The sequence below is a fragment of the Rhinichthys klamathensis genome, unplaced genomic scaffold, assembly GCF_029890125.1.
Source record: "Rhinichthys klamathensis goyatoka isolate OS25496 unplaced genomic scaffold, OSU_Roscu_1.1 h1tg000169l_1, whole genome shotgun sequence".
Taxonomy (NCBI): domain Eukaryota; kingdom Metazoa; phylum Chordata; class Actinopteri; order Cypriniformes; family Leuciscidae; genus Rhinichthys; species Rhinichthys klamathensis.
This window is the reverse complement of record NW_026606700.1, coordinates 1,193,592-1,215,039: the sequence shown is the minus strand read 5'-3', so window position 1 is coordinate 1,215,039 and position 21,448 is coordinate 1,193,592. Positions and strand designations below refer to the sequence as shown.

The 21,448-nt window shown below is 38.5% G+C and overlaps 1 protein-coding gene across 1 annotated transcript in view; it reads right to left on the bottom strand.

Moving 5' to 3' along the window:
* agbl4 (AGBL carboxypeptidase 4) overlaps positions 1-21,448 on the bottom strand; it is a 371,132-nt gene that overhangs the window by 15,288 nt on the left and 334,396 nt on the right. The window contains exons 10-11 of the mRNA XM_056259613.1: positions 6,660-6,812; positions 1,151-1,313 (exon numbers count right to left, since the gene is read on the bottom strand). Of these exons, the coding sequence (XP_056115588.1) occupies positions 1,151-1,313; positions 6,660-6,812 (316 nt within the window). The remainder of the gene's footprint in view (positions 1-1,150; positions 1,314-6,659; positions 6,813-21,448) is intronic.

Below are 21,448 nucleotides of genomic sequence, written 5' to 3'. Positions count from 1 at the left end.
TGATTCCCAGAATAATTAAGAGATCAATGAGTAAGCATTGCTCCCGGTAAATAAGGGGATGGAGTTGTACGACCGGCATGCAGCTTAAATGCAGGGAAGAGAGCCAAGCTTCAATAGTGTGACATAATCACCCCAGCCTTCATTATTGAACGGTGACACCACCCAGTATGTCGCTCGGTGCACCAACATTGGAGAGATAATTTCAGAAAGTAAGACAGCAGCACAAGTCATTGGCTTTCGTCTACGGAGCTGCAGCATCGATTCGAGAAAATCGGGTCTTTACACCAGCCATATGTTCCTCATGAAGGGGAAAATTCAATGAGAGTGGAGTTCTTGATCGCTCTAGTTGAAGCAAGACTCTTTAGGGAAGATACAGTGACCGGGGTGTTTGCTTGTCACTGAACAAACCAACTCACAAACCACTTATAACCAACAGGATCCAGTTCCTCTTCAATACCTCCCTGTCAATAAAATGACCTGTGGTTCCTGTATCTAAAGACCCACAACTTCATCAGTTCACTATGAAACAGAACAAATTTGGAGAGGCGAAACAAAATGAGAAGTTCGTCCTTCATCTGTTCATTTTATCTTTCAGACAGCAGGAGGTTTCAGGGTCAGAGATACCCGAGGAGAACAGAGAGAAACAGTGCAAAGTGTGCAAAGTCTATAAAAACTGGAGAAAACTATCTTGTTAGAGTTCCCATTCATCTCAATGCACACTGTCCCAAATCCTTCACTAGTGACTATTTTGAGATGTGACGTGAAAGGTAGCAGACCTCGCTCAAGAAACATTTCTTATAATCAATGATGAAAACAGTTGTGCTGCTTACTATTTTTGTGGAAACCATGATACTTTTTTATGATTCTTTAATTAATAGTAAGTTTAAAAGAACAGCATTTTTAAAACATTATAAATGTCTTTAGTCACTTTTGATTAATTTGAATGCATACATTTTTTTAATAGTACACTAAAAAAACGGTGTAGGATTTACTTTGAAACCATTTTCACTCAGAAATAGCTATTAAATTTCAAGTAACACACTGAATTAAACATGTGTATATATATATATATATATATATATATATATATATATATATACACATACATTGTAGAGTTATATTATGAGCTGAAGAAGGACTGAAAGGATACAGCCATCCTCAGTGTACGGCACAGGTGAGGTGGTTCCTGCTGTGAGGTAGCTGTAGAAGGAGACCTCCAGCGTGTAGCAGTACGACGTGTCGTCCAACAGACCACCCAGGAAGCGTCGGCCGGTGCCGGCCTTGACCAGATCACGGTTAAACGTTGTACTGGACTGCACAGAGACACAGAGATAACACAACAGAATGATTAATAACGGTAAAATAGAGAATAGAGAAGAAGAATAAGACTTACTTGGGAGTAGGGATGTTTTTTTTTTAGCTTTTTTTGAGTGGGGAAACCATGAAAACATCGCTGTGATTGGCTGATAACTCTTTCAATGCCCGCCTATCTGCGTGAATGGGTCAAACTAGTGGAAATGGATGGAGTAAACAACTCGCCTACTCAGAAATCACCACGTTTGATCTCGTTTGAATATAAATGAACTTGAAATTGCTTGGGGAAAAAAAGATGTGTGAGTGAGCGGTTTTTTAGTGAGCACTCAGCTCGGTTAAATTAAAAGGGCATCTCCTCCCTACCTGCAATGATTATGACACCTGCTGTGTTTACTGAGGATTTGTTGACTAATGGCCCAAAAAGAAAGTGACTAAATAATACATGAACAACAGTCAGTATTAACAAATAAAAGCACAAATATGCTTGTTATACTATTTTTGTATATAGTTATTATATATGCTATATGTAAAAACTGTTCAAAATGCTTGAGACTTTGATTTGACATTTAGTAAGTTGTATTATATTGCATTATGTATTAAATAACTGACTAACTATTTCAGTATCAAAGGCTATGTTCATAGCAAGAACACAGTGGAATCAATCAATAAATGAATGAATAATGAATAACTTTATATATCATTAAAATGATTAAATCTAAAATAATATAAAAGACAGATTATTTATTTAATAAAATAAAATATAAATAATCATGATTAAAGATCAAAAATAAAAATATTATAGTAAAAAATAATATAAAAGAATAATGAATTGAAAATGAAAGAATACAGGATTGTTTGTGTGTTGATGGTCCCATCTCTGGTGTTACACTGCACTAAAAAACCCAAAACCAAAGAAGGGACTTCCTTATTTCATTAGACCACCACAAACACACACTCAGAAGATATGAGCAGCTTTTGGAGAATGACAAAAAATAAAAATAGCACAATAGTTAGCCTGAAAAGCCCCCCCTAAAAAAAAAAGATTTTATTGTACACTAGGGCTCAGAGTTGCCACAAGGAGGAAGCTATTGATTGGATTTAGGAAACTAATTATGGATCGCATTGGATTGGCCTAATAATTTATGCCACTTTGTCCATTACAAAAGTACTTAAGTTTGCTGGCAACTTTTCCTTGCTCTCCACTTTTCCTGCAGTTGTGTGCTTGCTTACACTGCACTTTCTGTGCCTTTCCATGGCTCAGCTATAATGGCTGGCAAATGTTTGCTTTTGCCCAAGAAAGGTGACTGATCTAGTGTCAGTGTGACGTGTAGCTGGTGGCTAAGCGCAGTTGAGACATGACTCTCTCCAGAGGCAGCGCTCCCTCAATATGCCGGATGAACTTTGGGATGGCTGTGTGCTGAATAGGCAGAGAGAGAGGGCAACATGCCAGCTGGAGACCTGCCCTCTATGCCCTCCTGTCACCACACACACACACACACACACACAGACAGACGCACACACGCAAACATACACGCACACACGCAAACACACACACACACACACACACACAAATGCATAAAAATGCTTCAGAGAGCTTAGCTTCAAAACACACAATGTATTAGATCCACAAAACAGAGCTTAACCTTAAACTGAGCACGCAAACACACACTCTCACTCTCTCTCTCTCTCTCTCTCTCTCTCTCTCTCTCTCTCTCTCTCTCTCTCTCTCTCTCTCTCTCTCTCTCTCTCTCTCTCTCTCTCTCTCTCTCTCTCTCTCTCTCTCTCTCTCTCTCTCTCTCTCTCTCTCTCTCTCTCTCTCTCTCTCTCTCTCTCTCTCTCTCTCACACACACACACACAGAGAAAACGCAAACAGCATTTATAAAGAATCATAAATAATGTGGTGACATTTTTTCTGTGAGGCAGAGAATATTCATAGGCTGTGAAAAGCGGCTCTTTGTGTAAGTATGAGAGAAGTCTGCAAATTCTAGATGGGTGACTGGGCAATAAAGGTTAGTCCTCTGCCCGTATTCTGCTGGCTGAGCTACTGAAATGTCACACTTCCTGCATGCTGAAGGTCACTGTTGCAGGCTGGAGGAACTGCATGCTGACAAAGAGAGCGACACCGAGCATAAGGGGCCGCGGGGAGGGGAGAGGGGACCTCCACAATGGGACCATCACTGGTGTAAAACTGTAGGTAAGCAAAATACAACACTGTGTTGAGGTCACACACACACACACACACACACACAACTCCACCCTCAAGGAAACAAACACATCCATCTGTATATTTTCATAAATATATTCCTTCATAATATTTTTTTATCCATCCATCAGTCTGTTTTTCTGTCTACCAATCTATCCATTTACCCATCTACACATCTATCTACCCATATTTCCATCCATCTCTCCATCCACCGACCTATCCATCTACATATCTACTCATCTATTTATACATTTTTTCATCCATCCATTTTCTGTCCATTATTTTTATCCATACATTATAAAGGCCCTGATACACTTCAAGCAAAATCAAAGAACAGATTAGTGTAACTCAATTTCCAACAAAATCAAGCCAAAATGAAGTTTTGTGTTTGTTTCCGGAGTTCGAAAATTTTTGCCAAAGCGAACTTTCTGGAAAACTTCGCTCTGGCTGATAAACACCTTTGCCGTGAGTATATCGGGGCCTTAAGTCTATCAATCCATCCATCCATAAAACATACATATACATTTATCTATTCATTATCAATCAATCCAACTTCTATCCATTCTTCAATATCTGAATTTAGCAATCTATTAAATGATCAGTCAATCTGTTCATCCTTCTATCCATTATATATCCATCCATATTATTTTTATCCATTTGTAACCATCCATTCATCTGTCCATTCATTTATTTATCTATGCATTTATTTATTACCTATCATCCAAAAGTTTATCTATCAAGCTACTATCAATTTTTACTTTTTGCAACCATCCATCTTAATCGAAACATCATAATCATAATAATGAGATCCTCTGGAAACTATAATGGAACCAAATGAAAAGAGGAACAAGAAAGAAGAATGGTGAAAGAGTGGAAGGGGTGCAATGAGCTGGAAGACACATCCATCCAAACGATACCTCTGAATACAGACGAAAAATAAACCAGAAGTAAATCTGTAAACAAACAAAGCAAATAAAGAACAACCAATCTTCTTGATTCATGCTATCCCATTTTGACATTGAAAACTGTGTGGAAATTACCAATTAATATAGCTGTCAAGTGAAAAATGAGAAGGGGTTGAGATATAGAGGATTCGGTCTGTGCCGATGAGCAGACGCAATAATATCTCTCCAGCTCTGTGTTATGAAGGCACTGGGTGCACGGATGGTTCATGTATCTTTTCAGACGTATATAAGCGTGTCTTCATCAGCATGCGGTTCCCGGCTCATCCAAAAGAGCTTCACCGTGGCAAATGGTTAAAGTGGCTCTGCTCCTTTCATATAGACACCTCATCAGCAATATTGAGTCTGGTTATTGTCTTGCTCTGCAGAATTGAAAAGGTTACTTGCCGGCACCTGGAAAAATAGCTTGTGTTGATGCGCTTCATCTTGGAAACAAAAAATGTACTAATTATGGGGTGTATTGAATTTTTGGAGAAAATACCAATAACGCTTTTCCATGCGCCGTTTGCTAATGAGTATAGAGCTAAGAGTGAAAAGGCTGACGGAGATGAAATTCAGCCAATGATTTTCTTTTGCTGAAGAAAAAGGAACCTATCAGTGTAATGGCAGAGAGAAACTTTAATGTTATCTGGTAACGTCATGCGCAACATTACGCTGCCATTCCTAATTTTCTATCCTACATACAGTCACACATAACGCAATAGTAACATATTAAAAATTGATGAGATATTTCACAGTATTTTTTCAGAAATGAGAATTAAGACCCTTTCACACTGAGCGTGACATGATAAAGGCAAGCGAATCGCCCAAGGAACGGAGCTTTCACACTGAACGCGAAAAGATTGATTCACGGCTGCGCGATAGGTGGCGCTGACCGAGAAAGCATTGTTCCTCGTGTATGTATGTATCTCGTAGGTTTTCCCATTTGGCATTAACCTTGCCCGCTGCACAACATACAACAGTAAATTAAGATAAATAAAGTTTGTACTACACAAAAACCATCATCGAGTGCGTGTAATAACTTCAGACTGCGATCTAAAGTGGATTTTGATTAAATAAAGGGAAGACTTGCATTATTTGTAGTGTTTTATAATAAACTGAACGCTACACCTGCTTAGCATTTCTCATGTAAGCATTTCTCATTCTTTATTGTTGTAAAAATACCCAGAGCTGCATAACAATCAACATCCATTCTCTTCTCTCTTCCGGAATACCATTCTTCGGTGTTTACACAGGTTTTCAAAACTGCGCTACCACTCGGCTTGGGTAAGCTCAAATCAAACTGGATGGCTTGTTTCATCGCGGAGCACCGGAAAAAAAGAAATCGACACACTGTTTTTTTTTTTCGCTTTGTCACGTTGAGATTGATCGCGCCCGGTGTGAATAGCTCCATAGGGATCTATTATTTCGATTCACGAGCGCCATTGCGACATACATTCGTGTCGCTTAATCGCGGTCAGCGAGAAAGGCCCTTAAATCTGTCAGAGCCGTGGCCTAGCAGTTAACGCTGCATATGCTAAAACACATTAAAGGGACAGTTCACCCAAACATTTTAATTCTGTCAACATTTACCCTCTTTTTCATTCAAAACTTGTCTAATTTTCTAAGTTCTGTGGAACACCAAAGGTTATATTTTAAAGAATGTCGGGGTTCAAAACAACATTCTGAGCCATTGACTTTGAATGTCGCGACCTTTTGTGTTCCACGAAAGAAAGATAGTCACACAGGTTTAAAACAACACGAGGGTGAGTAAATGATGACAGTGACCTAATGCTTTAAGCCAATTTTATGCAGGCAACATGTAAACATACTCTATGTACATACATCAAAGGCGTGATTTTTTTTCCCAAACCACTTCAGCGGAAATCCCGCCCTGCAGCCGATTTCATTGGTTTAGGTTACAGTGACGGGTAGGTTTAGGGATCAGTGTTTGGTGTAGGCAATCAGTACAGTGATTGACATGACCAATGAAAACTTTAGAATCGGCTGCAGGGCGGGATTTCCGCTGAAGTGGTTTGGGAAAAAAAATCAAGCACATCAAAGCAGCAAAAAGGACAAAAATTAAATAGTTGTAAATATTACTTAAACTAAAAAAAGAAAACAACAACCATACAGCAGTTTGAGGGCCTTTGTGTTTTTCAACAAAAAAGCAATAAAAGGTAATACCCATGAGACTCACAAGAGAGAAGTCAGGCGCGTTTTGGCACAAGAGTCGAGGAAAGACGGCCTGTCTCTGCACTCTATCCTCTTCCTCAAAGACGTTACCATACATGAAGCCATTCATCATGGTGGAGTGGGCGTGCACGTCAATGTAGAAGTCCAAACTCACTTTCTGTAAATCAGACAGAGAGAGACTAAATGATTAAGAGAGAGAGACCAGGCAGACAGGTGGAAAGATGAACAGGCAGACAAAACACTGTGAACAATATTTAAAATAAATAAATACAATTCAGCACTTCAACAAAAGAGAAATAATCTTTACAAAAATAAGTCATTTTTTTAAGGCAAATTCATATGTACATTCATATTCACAATATTCATATTCAAAACATACACTACAGTTCAAAAGTTTGGGGTCAGTAAGGCTTTTTTTCTATTGCAAATAAATACTATTCAAGAATCTTAAAAAAACAATGTGTCAGTTTACACAAAAAAAATTAAGTAGGCCACTGCTGCTGAAATTTCAGCTTAGATGTTACAGGGATAAATTCTATTTTAAAATATATTAGAATAGGAAACAGTTATTTTAGATTGTAATAATATTTCACAAGATTACAGTTTTTACTGTATTTGTGATCAAATAAATGCAGACATAAGCAAAAAGAGAATTCCCAAATGGTACGTAATGGTAGTGCAACTTCATTGGATAAAAGAAAAATTCTTAAAAACATCCTTATTTTGTGCACAAGGGATGATAGAAAGTCATTCAGGTTTGGAATGACACGAGGGGTGAGTAAATTTTCATTTTTGCAGTTAACACAGACAACGAGAGATTGACTGTCCATAGAAACACAGAGCAAGCAAACATCTTAAATATTAAACTATCAAACTATGATGTGTGCAAAAATAAGTGCAGCATTATTCATCACGGTCCTGTGAAAGAGCAACAGCACTCCTGGGTGTTTTATAGAACAGCTGTCACAACTGCCATAGTTTAGAGGGATTAATTCATGTTCCTGAGTCAGCAAGCGAAGCAGGCATGCCTCACTACCTAACCGTTTAATGCAGAATAAATGATTAATATGGACCGGGAAACACATACAAAAAATATTTGTCAGCAAAAAAAAAAAAAATAAAAATAAACACGGAGCAGAAATTCAATTCAGAAACAAATGGCAAAGTGACACCAGAAAGAAACATCTCAACAAAGAAGACTATACTTCCATGAAAACAGAATAAACAGACATATGTGAAGTGTTTACATCCTCAAAAAAGTGCTCAAAAAGAGGACAATCCTTCAGATACGCCCCCTCTCAATCGCCCACGCGCCATTTTGGCTCTGTGTTCTCTCAGTTACTGTATAACAGCACTGCAGTGCAGGAAACTGCCGCTCCATCATGGCTGCCACATCATTAAGCCAGCGCTTGGCAAGATGATGAGAGAGACACTTGTTTGTGGTTTTGTGTCGAGAGAGGATCACGCTGTCGAGCAGAATGAGGTGTCGCCACGAGGAGGGCTGCCATTTGATGCGCCTCGTCGGTGTGTGTGTGTGTGTGTGTGTTATTGTGTGTGGGTGAGAGAGAGACAGAGTGAGTCACAGCACTTCGGTGACAAGGCATCAAAAGGAGCATCCTGCTACGCGTATCTATACGGCAACAAAGTAATGGCCATTTTGTTTGAGGCTGCCTATCTCTCTCGATCCGTTGTGTACATTGTAAGCATCTGATGCAGGCATAACAGGGCCCACTCCTGTACCCTTTGACCCCCTCCCGCGCTCTCTCCATCTACAGCAAACCTTTTCTTTCTTCATTACACATTCCGAAGCGCACCTCGAATCCCGCGGGTTGTGGGGAGAGGGAGGTAAAGCAGAAGTAAGGAAGAGCAAAGCGAGAGAGAAAGAGAAACATCAGGAGTCAAAGACCGAGAGGGAGAGAGAGGCAGAGAGAGAGAGAGGTAGAGAGAGAGAGAGAGAGAGAGAGAGAGGTAGAGAGAGAGAGAGAGAGAGAGAGAGAGAGAGAGAGAGAGAGAGAGAGAGAGAGAGAGAGAGAGAGAGAGAGAGAGAGAGAGAGAGAGAGAGAGAGAGAGAGAGAGAGAGAGAGAAGAGAGAGAGAGAAGAGAGAGAGAGAGATGAGAGTGGGGGGAGATATCGGGCAGCACCCGGTGCTTGAAATTCCGCTCACAGCCAAAGCAATTTCCTAGTGAGCGCAGGGCTGTCAGGCCTCTGATGGCAGGCGGTGAAATATGGTGGCTGAGAGTGGGGGCGGCTGCACGCATGCCAGTCTGATGGATGGAGCCCGCAAGAAGAGGGAGAAACAACACATAGACAAAAAAAGGAGGAGGGAAAACGAGAGAGAGAGAGAAAGAGAGAGAGAGAGAGAGAGAGAGAGAGAGAGAGAGCAGAGAAGAGAGAGAGAGAGAGAGAGAGAGAGACGAGAGAGAGAGAGAGAGAGAGAGAGAGAGAGAGAGACTGGTCACCGTTAAGGTAGCTCCATCAGCTCCTTCAAGGGTTCCCAGTGTGCAATTGAGGCGGGTAACTGTCTAATCGCCCACGTACTCGCCGTGCATTACAAAGTCAGGGTGGGGCCGCTGACTTTACTCATGCATACACGTTCAAACACATTTGTGACCTTTTCTCTTGCTCAAAGAGATGCTTAAGACCACACTCTGTGTAATGGGACTGTATGCATGAAGTGCTGTATTCCTTCAGCCAGGTCCGTTTGCTCATTTTGCACCGTTAACAGCATAATTAAGAGTGGAAATGAAATGGCTGCTGCTCTATTCTGCAAGAGCTGTTCTCTACCTCCGGGTAAGAAGTAACCTTTCCACACTGATCTGGGACCAGGTGCCATCTGTCATAGTGCTGAGCTCATGAAAGACAAAGAAAGTGAAGTGAAATAAAAAAGAAGACTGTAATACCTGGGTGATTCATCTTATGTAGTACCTTTTAAACTCTCTAACTTAAAACTTAAGCCTTACAAGCAATTTTAAAAAAGAATAATTAATCAAATTGCTGATACTTTGTTATGCTGTCACTTCCTGAAGGATGTTGTCATTAAGGAACAGGATTTTGTTTGTTAAATTTTCTGGAAGAAAATAATTACATTAAATTATAGAAATAATTAAAAAACCAAACAAAATGTCAACAAAATTACAAAAACTTAATTCAAATGTAAACTTAAAATATAAAAATAAAAGGACATTCAAAACAATAATAATTACTTTGTTTAATAGTATATAAATAATACTAAAATAACTCACACTGATATATGTCAAAATGGTGACATCTATTTAAATAATATATATATATTTTTAAATAATATTATTAAATGTTTTAAATACATAACTCATACCTTACACTTTTTAAAATGAATATATATTAAAAAATAATATATATATATTTTTACATACACATACATATATATATATAGGCTATATACATACACACACAGTACTGAATACATACAGTACTGTGCAAAAGTCTTAGACACGTTACTATTTTCTTTGCTTTGTATTTAAGTCGCAGGCTTAATCCGAAATCGCCCCCTATACCCTCTAATAGGGTGTTATTTGAGGGGACAGCCATTTGTAGTGGTGTCCGAAACCATAGTGGATGATATTGAGTTGCACTTATTCAACGGCTGTCCGAATTCGCTCACTCGTTTTTGTGTATTAGTGGACTAACGTAGGGGATAGTGATTGAGGCTTTAGGGGGCGACTTTGGATTCAGCTGCAGTCTTTTCAGTGTTTGTCCCTTCTTGTTCATGCATCAGTTGTATTTCTTCGTCTGGATTTGTTAGATTACTTTCTGATTTTGTTATTAAAGACTTTTAACCTAATTTTCTTCATCATCATCTGTGTATACAACTATGCGTGATTATATATATATATATATATATATATATATAGGGTCATGAAAATGTACAGCACAGTAGGAAATGACTCAACAGTTCCTGTGGTATTAAAATATCATCTTTCAAGGTGAAAATTATATCTGTCCTGAAATGCCAACTTGATTTTCCTTAAGCAATATCAAGGACGTCCATGACAGAAAAGTACAGTTCCCATCTACAGCCCTCAATGTCAACAAACAGACAGCCAATCACACAGTCCTAATGTGCTGTCAATCAAAGGTGGACAATACTCCGCTAGTTTAACGCTGATTGATTGTTCAATTAGCATGCATCTCTGACCTCCAGATTTGTTCATTTGAATTTGTAATTAAGCAATTATGGGCAATTAAGAAATTAGGAATATGAAAATAGAGCATAATTTGAGTGTTGACGTGTTGAATATTCAAGTACATGTAAAAAAAAAAAAAAAAAAAAAAAAAAAAAGTTAATGCCCATCACACTTTTTGTAAAGCTGCATGTGAGGATAGGAGGCAAACGTCTATCTGCTCCTTTGAGTAGAAACGGAAGGTCAAGAGAATTTAGTCGGACGAGCACTTATCTAAGGAATAGTAATTAGTCTGGGCTGTTAAGGCCCATAAATGCTCTGCTTATCTATATGAATTAAGAAATGGTGCTGATTTAAGCAGGATTAGAAGCTGATGCATTTAACCACAAAGCACTTAGCATCAGCAATACCTATGAAGAGAGGACGCAACAGATTCTGCTCGCTCAGAAGTTTGTCCATCCTCCGCAGACGAGGGGAAAAGAAAGAGTCTGAGCGGTTTTTGATAATGCAAGACTTGAAATACAGTTGTGATGTGGAAAATATTCTGATTGAGGTCAAAACACACAATTACAAGCAAAGCGAAAGCAGGAGAGAAAAGATGGAAGGCGTCTGTGCGCATGATCTTTGAAAAGACAGCTCATCAGACAGAGTTAAGATTATATCTTGCTTTTCAGATGTTTGCCAGGGTGGAAAATGGCAGCGTTCCATATAGCGCAACCGTTTCCATCCTTGTTCCTTCCTTCATTAGGGATGGTAAACAGCTCTTAAGCTCAATACAGAAGTGACTTAAAAATTAAGCAGGGTAAAATAGCTCAAATAATCAATATTTTGGTATTTTTTCAATGCTGTGATGACATTCATATATATATACTGTATATACTACTGTTCAAAAGTTTAGAGACGATAAGATTTTTTTAAAAGAGATTATTACAGTTATTTAGCAAGGACACATTCAATTGATCAAAAGTTACAATAAAGATTTGTACATTGTTACAAAAATAAATTCTGTTCTTTTGAACTTTATTCATTGCTAAAATGGTGATTTTTCCAACCAGAGGGACCATCATTTTGACTAAACAGCCCTTAATGCCAAATTGATTCAGCATGGAAAGGAAATACTGATAATACTAAATTCTCTAAAGTGACTGTGGTTTTAGGAAACGTAATAGTCAAATAAAAAGCTGGATAAAATCATCACAATCATCATTTCAGTCCAAACCAACCATCTCCAACCAAACACCAGAAGCTCATCTGACTTGTCCCTTGTACCCTTAAAAACATGAGAGAGACAGGGCAAGAAAGAGAGAAAGGAAAGAGACAAGTCCAGATATTTCAGAGATTCACTGAATGTGAGATGATGGAAGGACGGAGGACAGGAAGTGATGATGGACGTAAATTGCCCGTAAATCTCGGCGATCGCTTAGAAAGGTGCGTCTGACACCAGAGGACGTCTCAACTCTTTCTTTATCTGTCTTTCTTTCTCTCTCGTTCTCTCGCAAGACTGCTTTCTGCCACTATCAGAACCGCACACAACGGCTCATACACACGAGAGAGAGAGAGAGAGAGAGAGAGAGAGAGAGAGAGAGAAAAGAAAAGAAGCAGCAACTACACAGGGAAGGGGGGGTTTCAAGGTGCAATATTCATCTGGCCAGCCTGACAGGATCTAATACATTTGTTTCAGACGGAAAATTAATTTTCTAATATTAAAAAGGTCAGAAATGAACCATGGCAATACCGGCCCTTTTGTCATCTTTAACAAATTATCCAAAATGCTGTTGTCAGATTGGTGGGGATATCTGGGCCATGATGAATGATCGAGGTAATCAGCCAATCAAAAAGAATCCCTCTCTCTCCATGATAAATGAGCTGGAAAAGCAGCGTTTTACGCGGGAGATAGGTCCATTTGTTTTCTTATTCTTTCCCCTTCTCTTTCTCTTTCATTTTTCCTAAACAAATACTTGGCGCTCATGGACCGATTATATACACTTGCATCACTAACTTTGAGTCATTTTCTCACCTGACCGGTGCTCACTGGAGAGTGTAATTTGGCGAATTGTTTCGTTTTTTTAAACCCACTCAGGTAACTTTAGTGCTCAAAGAGATGGATTGAACACAAAATCGGATCAATGAGGTGTTCAAAATGTACCTAAATATGGGCTTGTTTCTGACACAAAAAAACAAACAACAACAACAAATAAACCTGAAGGTTTTTCATTACCTCTGAAAAAAAGGTTATGAAAACACTTAGCATTAATAAACTGATTAATTAGGACAAAAGTAGCTGTATCCTCGATGCAAATACAAAGTTGTTGTCAATTTCCTGTAGAAATGCAATAAACTTCATATTAGTGGCAGTGCAATAAAATGGTCTAAAAGTGCACTCTCTGCCAGCACAGGTTAAAACATATTTGGCTCAGTATGTGTAAGCCTACTGCAATTAATATTGTTTGTTAACCAAAAGAGGTTTGTGCAATTAAATGGTGAGTGTTGCAGATTAGCATGCATTAGCTTAGCATGGTCTGTGTTAGCATACTGGGATCAGGGAGCGTGTGTGTTGGCTTGGCGTTGAACTCTGCCTGCTGTTAAACAGCCTAATTAGTATCAGTGCTACAGTGTGTGTGTGTGTGTGCAGTTGTATATGTGAGTGTGTGTGTATGATGCAGTATTTCTTTTTCAACCTTTAAAGTGCCCCTATTATGGCTTTTCGAATATTCCCTTTCATGCAGTGAGTGATATAGTTGTTTGTGAATGTAAACTTTCTGCAAAGTCGAAAGTGCACAATAAATAAAGTTATGGTCTCCTAAAAGAAAGAATCGACTCTGAACCGCCTTACGAGTCGATTGTATTTTCGAATCCCACTGCGTGATGGTTCTGTGTCACTAGAAAATTAATTTGCATAATGCATGTTGTACGTGTCGGTCAGCGAACAACTTTTACTGACGACTGCTTCTTAAATCTCAATGCGGGATTCGCAAAACGCGTGCTCTTGAAAGATGGGTCAGCCCAGTTTATTTGGACCAGCTTGCTCCTCAGAATTATAACCTTTAAGTATGAATAATTATTGATGTATATATTTTCTACTGGGTGTTCAGAATTCGTAGTTTTGTGTTTTTTATTGTGTAGGTCTCCTGCTAACTGGCTAACTCAGATTACTGCTGTGGGCCACTATTACCAAAAACTGTGTAATGCAGATTGTCTGTCGTTCTTACTACTTTGAGTAAAGATAAAGGATGTTTGTTTTACAGACATGTTACATCAGTTATTTAAGTTAGTGCTCGGCTAACGTGTGCACCGTTATTGATACAGTTCCCAACTTCCCACATGTGCACCACAATAAATTAGAAATATACACATCGGTTTGTTGATGGACATACTGCTGATGGTGAGGAATTACAGTTGCAACATCTCACAATGTACCTCAAAATGAGTAGTGTATTAAGAAACGTCCTGCTCAAGTCGTCCTTGCCATGAAGGTTCGGGTTGAATAACTAGTTCTTCCAATATTATAACAATTCTATATAAAACAATAGTGGATTTAACACCAAGATTTAACGTCTAATATTAAAATGTATATACTCTCCCTTGAAATACTTTGGTCAGTTCAAAAATAATTTATGCAATTTTATATTATTTACTTGATATAATTAAATGGATCGTGACTCAGATTTTATTTTATTTTATTATGATCCATTTTTAAGGGGTGGCTCCTTTAAGGCTTGTCAGTAAAAGACCAGTTATGATTGGCTAACGTCATTGAATAGGAAACCGTATCAACGCCACTCTCTATTGCAAGTGTTTTGAAAACATTATCTATATAAAACCGTCATTTACTTACGATTTGTGAAGTGGCTGCAGTCAGATCCAATACTGCTGACTGCTTCATCTGTCAACAAATGTTTCTTTGCAAACTCTCCATTGCACTGTGCCTCATTTACAAAACAATATTTGGTCAAATTCTCTGAACAAACACACAATACTCAGAAGAGTTCCAGGACAGCATTAAAAATGAACCATACATTTGTTACTGATGCTGATATCCTTCTGAAATCTGTACAGAGATGCAAACGAGCTGTTTAAACAGGACGCGTCAAAGCGGACATTCCTTTATGCTTCTATTTACTCTTCCATTTGTCCTCCTGTCAAGACTCAAGCACGTGGAGTAAAGTGAACAGGTATCTGTATACTGCAGTGTCGACAGCGTATAATGGGTTCTATTTGCTTTTGACGCGATCCTCGAATCCGGTGTAGCCAAGTGTCAGGCGTTAAAGGAGAACTCCGGCGCAAAATGAACCTTTGGTCTAATTACACATTGTTACCTAGTCAACCGTTATCTGAGATTTGTTTTCATGATTATCGAATGTAAATAGTTTTATCTCTACAAACAGTTTAATAAGAAGATATTTTAAACATACAGTCAACTTCGCGTATACAGGCAGAAGCCATCTTTGAAATACAGTCTTTACCAGTTGATCTACGAACGCCGATCCAAGCCTGCTGTTCGCGCTCACCTTATCACAACTTATAGCTCGTTCACATTCTCACCAGCGCACTTGGATCGGCGTTCGTAGATCAACTGGTAAAGACTGTATTTCAAAGATGCCTTCTGCCTGTATACGCGAAGTTGACTGTATGTTTAAAATATCTTCTTATCTGGACACTGACAAAGTTCTCAATGCTTCAGTTTGAAGGTAGGGACCATCATTATGCAACCGTGTTAGTGTGGGGCTATTTTCAGCCTTGTTAGTGGTATTAACAAGCGATTTTTATTTGTCATTACACTATGCCCAATATACTAGCGTTATACTAGCTTTATAGGCTAAACTGTTTTTAGAGATAAAACTATTTACATTCGATAATCATGAAAACAAATCTCAGATAACGGTTGACTAGGTAACAATGTGTAATTAGACCAAAGGTTCATTTTGCGCCGGAGTTCTCCTTTAAAGCAACACTAAGTACGATTTCTTACCTTAAAATAATGTTTCCAAAATCGTTTCAGTGGTTCATTAAGTCGTAACAGAGTGAAAGGCACTTCTGGATTCGCTTTGCGGTCCTATATCTGCTATAACCACGCTATGTAAGATTGCCAGATCGGGTCGCGTTTCTGTAGTTCTAATGAGACATAAGAAAAATACAAATTTGACTTGCTTTACGTCAAGCGTTACAATAGTCATTATTTTGTTTTTCTTCGTTTCTGATGTCGCAATACATCATACTTTAATGAAATCGTGCTGGATAAACAAGTTACAACGAGCGTGCGTGCGACAGTAGGCTGCGGTAGGCTAAATTATTTGTGACAGCGGTAATGGACAATTCCGCTTCCAACCTGTAGGGCGACCGCAGAGGAAAAGTTACTTGGTGTTGCTTTAAGTGACTGAATGCAAGTGGGCGGGGCCTGTGGTGCGATGATGTACAACTATTCGTCGATGTCTTGCTCTGGAGGCAGGCATATGTGACATCACATGTATCCCAATATCCAAAACGAGCTGTATTTTGTGCTTGAATGAATAAATGCTTTGTTTATAGTGAGGACTCTTTAAGCGATGAAACTTGCAGGATGTTTTAATGGTGCAAAGACCTCTTGTATGTCAAAGATCAAAAGAAAATTTGATTTCTCATGTCATGACCCCTTTAAAAGAGCAGTTTCATGTCTATCCTTGTATTGTTCAACTGGTCGAGGATGATATGGGATTAAGTAATAAATAATGCTATAGTTTTTAGAGACAGTAATTAGTACAGTAATCTAATTACTCCATTGAACCTAATTAGTAGCCAGTAACTTTTATAGAGTAACTTACCCAACACAAAAACAAGAAAGATATGACTCTGAGTTTAAAAAAAAGTAATGGGGAACCAAAGTGTAGCATATTGGTGGAATGTGCCGGTGGGCATTACCCCCGTCACTGGGCTGGCACAGAGATTGGCATCCCATAGCTTTGATCTGTGCTGTGTCTAATGTGATTAACCATAGAGAACGCAGCCAATGCCAGTCTGGCTTGAGATCTCGCATGGCATGAATATTTGTATGAGTCTGTGTTTGCGTTTGCGTATGTGTGTGTGTGTGTGTGCTTGTTTGCATTTGTATGTTTTTGTCAGTATAGCTGTGAGATGCTCAGTGTGGTGTTGGGGAGAGGAGCATTTCCCCATCCTGATCTCTCCTCCTCTGTTGTGCATACTGGGAAGCATTTATCAGTCAAAAACTCTCCACACCATATTGTGAACAACAACAACAACAACGACCGCAAAAGTAATCCAAAACTACATCCGAATCCAAACTGCCACACAGACATTAGCAGCTCATAAAAGCAGGCACATCTCACAACAGCATACTTCTCATTCTTAGAGTTGATATTTCTCTTGATTTCCCAAGATTACCACTTAATGGGGTGCATCTATAAAATCAAGCCTAAGATGGATACAAAACCAATCAAACTCATATTAAATAAAAATGACCAGAGGACTAGTAAGAACTACTATATACAGGTTCATAACCAAGTAAAGATCATGGTCACCTATAGTAATGACTCAAGTATAACCAAATCCTTCAACAATCCTTCAAATCCATCCTAATTATTTGGAACAGTATTCTAAAGTGAAAAGCATGATAACTCTCTAGTAATGACTGGAGACACTGAAAGCTTTTGAGGTTTTGGATAGTAATGAGTCAAAGTGTTACTAAATCCTTCTAAAGGACTTACTGGCAATTTGGATCAGTATTTTAAAGTGGAGATCATGGCAACCCACTACCATTGACTCAATTGTTACATCCTTCTAAAGGAATTACTAATTCTTTGGAACAGTATTCTAAAGTGAAGTGAAGATCATGGTAATCCACAAGCAATTACTCAAGTATCACCAAATCCATCAAAAGTTACTATCCAAAACCTTCAAAAGTCAAAGCTTATAATGACTTCTGTTCAAGCTGTTCACTTTAGAATACTGATCAAAATTATTAGTAATTCCTTTAGAAGGATGTAGTAACACTTGAGTAGTGGGTTGCCATGATCTCCACTTTAGAATTAATCATACATCATTCACATTAATTATGAACCTGTATAGTTCTTAAAGGATTAGTTCACTTCAGAATAAAAATGTCCTGATAATTTACTCATCCCCACGTCATCTTTCTTTCTTCAGTCGAAAAGAAATGAAGGTTTTTGAGGAAAACATTCCAGGATTTTTCTCCATACACTCTTAAAAAAAAGGGTTCCTCTGGGTTCTATATAGAACCCTGGGGTTCCATACTTGGCCAATAGAACCCTTTACCGACAAAATGGTTCTATGTAGAACCCTTGGAGAGCAAAGAACCTTTTTTTATTAAAATGGTTCTATAATTCATGTTTTATGACTGAAGTGTAAACTAAAGATTCACGTTACACAATAATTATACACAACACATTCACAAAGCTTTTTGAGTCAAGAAGACCCATGAGAATGACTAGTCAAAAACCAGAGTTAACAAAATGTTAATATCTAGTCAATGTATGATTTGAGATTTCTTTATGCACGTTTGTACATTAGCATGAAACTTATATTTCCTAATACATTATAGTTGGCCTTTTTGACCAATCATTTTGTAATAAAACATTATAGGCCTAATAATAAACTAACAAAGTGTTTTCTTTATTTTGTGTACCATATAGTTATGGGTTTAATCTATCGAAGGGAACATTAAAAATAATAATCGTAAAAATGCCCTCTGGTGGCGTATATGCGTTGCATCATCCTTGAATAGCTTGTTTTCATATGACGTCACGCCACTGCGTTGCCATGGCGCGAAATGCAAATGGAGGGCAGGAAGTGATTTGCTGTATTTAGAAAGCACTATAACAAACTCAAAATGCATGTCTTGCGTCGTTTATGGTTACTTAAATTGATCAAACCACGAGGAGGTTTTATCGTGTACCAAAAGTTGTTGTTCATAAGGGGGGAAAATGCAAGAAATTGACCGGAAAACTCCGGGAAAACGGCTTGCAAACCTACGTCTGCGGTCGGGAGGAGCCGAATGGGAAAATGCCCGTGTGTGCAGGGATCACTTCATCAAATGTGAGTTAATACAACTTAAGTGGCTATGTTTGTGTAATGTGTAACGTTTCCGAACTTTGTAAAGTCAAAGTATGTCTGTAAGACGAGGTAGTTGCTGATATCTACCGCCTCGATGGCAGGAAAATCTTTCAATTCAGTTGAAAATCGCTCCTCTTCATAACGTAAGGATCACGTCCAACATATGTTTGATTTTTTGTTTATATCTTTCTCTTGTAATAGCGTGTAAAGTAGTACAGTACGGACTTTCCTCCATCTCGTCCATTGCGCTCTTCACTCCCTGCCCTCCATCTGAATTTCGCGCGTCATCATAATCACGTGACTGAAACCCAGCTATTCCTATTGGTGGATTGGCGAAGATGAACCTACAAGTGACAGTTAATTTTTCAAACTGAGGAGCAGTGTTGCCAACTTAGCGACTTTGTCGCTATTTATAGCGACTTTTCAGACCCCTTTAGCGACATTTTTTTTTTAAAAGCGACTAGCGACATATCTAGCGACTTTTCACACAAACCTCAGTAATCTCCAGATGTTGCCAGTACTGTCCTGCGAGCGCGAGGTCTTGCCTTCTCCCGGCCGTCTCTCTCTCTCTAGCGGCGTCTACCTTGTTCAGTGAATGGCTGAGACGAGCAGCAGCACATGCATGTGTTGAGCTCGCGCCAGTTTTTTTTTTTTTTTTTTTTTCACGGACTTGTCACTTATCAGCTTCTCTTTTGTTTTATTTTTAAAGAGTTTTGTTTGACCATTTTAATTCCGTTCTTTTCTTGTGCTTATTGTAATACTCACTATCACAGAGCTTTCACCCATTTCCCGAACTCTCTCAATTCAGATAATTTTACACATATAAAAAAATTTAGTCATTCACTAGCCTATATCATAGTTAGCCTACTTGTTCTACTGTCTGACAAAAATAATATAATGAGAACAGCTTTATTGGACATTCATATTATATTATATTAAAATACAGAATGTGAGCATAAATTTAGAGAGAAAACACATTAGGCATGGCAGAACGCAAGTACGACGCGATGACGTCATGAATATGCTAATTAGCGTATGACGTCATCTAGCGACATTTAGCGACTTTTAGGGAATGCGTTAGCTACTTTCCTTAGAAAATAGTTGGCAACAGTGCTGAGGAGTCCGCCATTTCTGCCCGTTCATACCCTCAGGTAAGTTAAGTTTTTACATTTTTGAAATCATTTTACTGAAATATTTAGTATTGCAGTTCATATTTCTATTGGTTAGAGTATAGTCCTTGTGTTAAATACTGATACTAGAAGCAAAATGGATTATATTTAGCAGCTACCTCAGTTAAAAACACTGCTGTGTAAGTTAGCACCGATGGGCTTCGTCAGCCGTCGGTTCAGAAAGCCCTGTTAAATTGATTTTGCTCCGGTTTTTAAAGTAATTAAGTTACAGTCTCCCTTTATTTGCTTGTTATAGTTAATGAAATGGTCAATAACAATAAGACAGCTGTGTTATAAGGAGACGAGCTTCGAGACAGAAGCGTGAATTTTAATTTCAATGAAGCGCACGCTCGTTTTTCTTTAATGAATTGAATTGATGTGTTGAAGGTGTAACGTTAGACGTTCTTAACTGTTAACTTTGGCCCGCGAGGTCCACTTTCGTGCAGTTTTTAGCTCCAACCCAGATCAGACTGTTACTTTTCAGTAACTTAATCCCGAAGATCTTGACTAACGTTAGCTTGTTCAGGTGTGTTTTATCAGGGTTGGAGCTAAACTCAGCAGGTGAGTGGACACTGCTAACGTTACAGTTGAGAACTTCCGGCCGGTCTCCATTAAAACTGCACGGTTGCAGTCAGTGCAGCGTTCGTATCCGCACATACTCTTATGTTCATTGTTTACCGTGATGCATGCGCTGGATTAAAGTGGTGATAGCACATGGTTAAATGTGTAGGTGTGTTTAATGCATAGTTGGTTTGTGAAGTGTTATTTATGCTCTGTTTTCTTTTCCCCCCAGGTAACGATGGTTGACAAAAAGAACTTAAGTTAAAAAAGTAAGTCTGTGTTGTTAAATATTAAACATTGTTGCTAAATAAACAAACTTGTGCTAAGCAAGCTTAAAATCCTTATCTTAATCTTAATTTATATTTTTTCTTTTTCGTCAAACAGCCTGGAAACTGAAGTGCCTCAAATATCTTGTACTCAGTAAGTAACATTGTTTAAACTGTTTAAGCAGACTGTATTTTGGCAAGTAAAATGAATATCCTGTATAAAAAGACTTCATCATTGTATTCATGTTTACAGACAAAAACCCTGTGAGGATGAGGGCTCATTTGTTGCCAAACCTTGGCCAGCAGTGGGACTCAACGCATGTAAGAATTTTGATTACCACGCCCAGTATTTTTCTTATTGAACATTCTCGGAAATGCTTCACTATATGGTAGTCAATTGCAACCTCCAGTTCATGCTGACTTTAAGGAACTTGTTTGGCTGAAAGTGTGTAATTTGGATATAAGCACCTGAAGTAAACAAATGTTTTGTATTTTTTAAAGATGCTGCATGAAATGACGATGAGGTTTGGAACAGACTTGGCGAAGAACATGGAAACATCTCTAAATGAAAT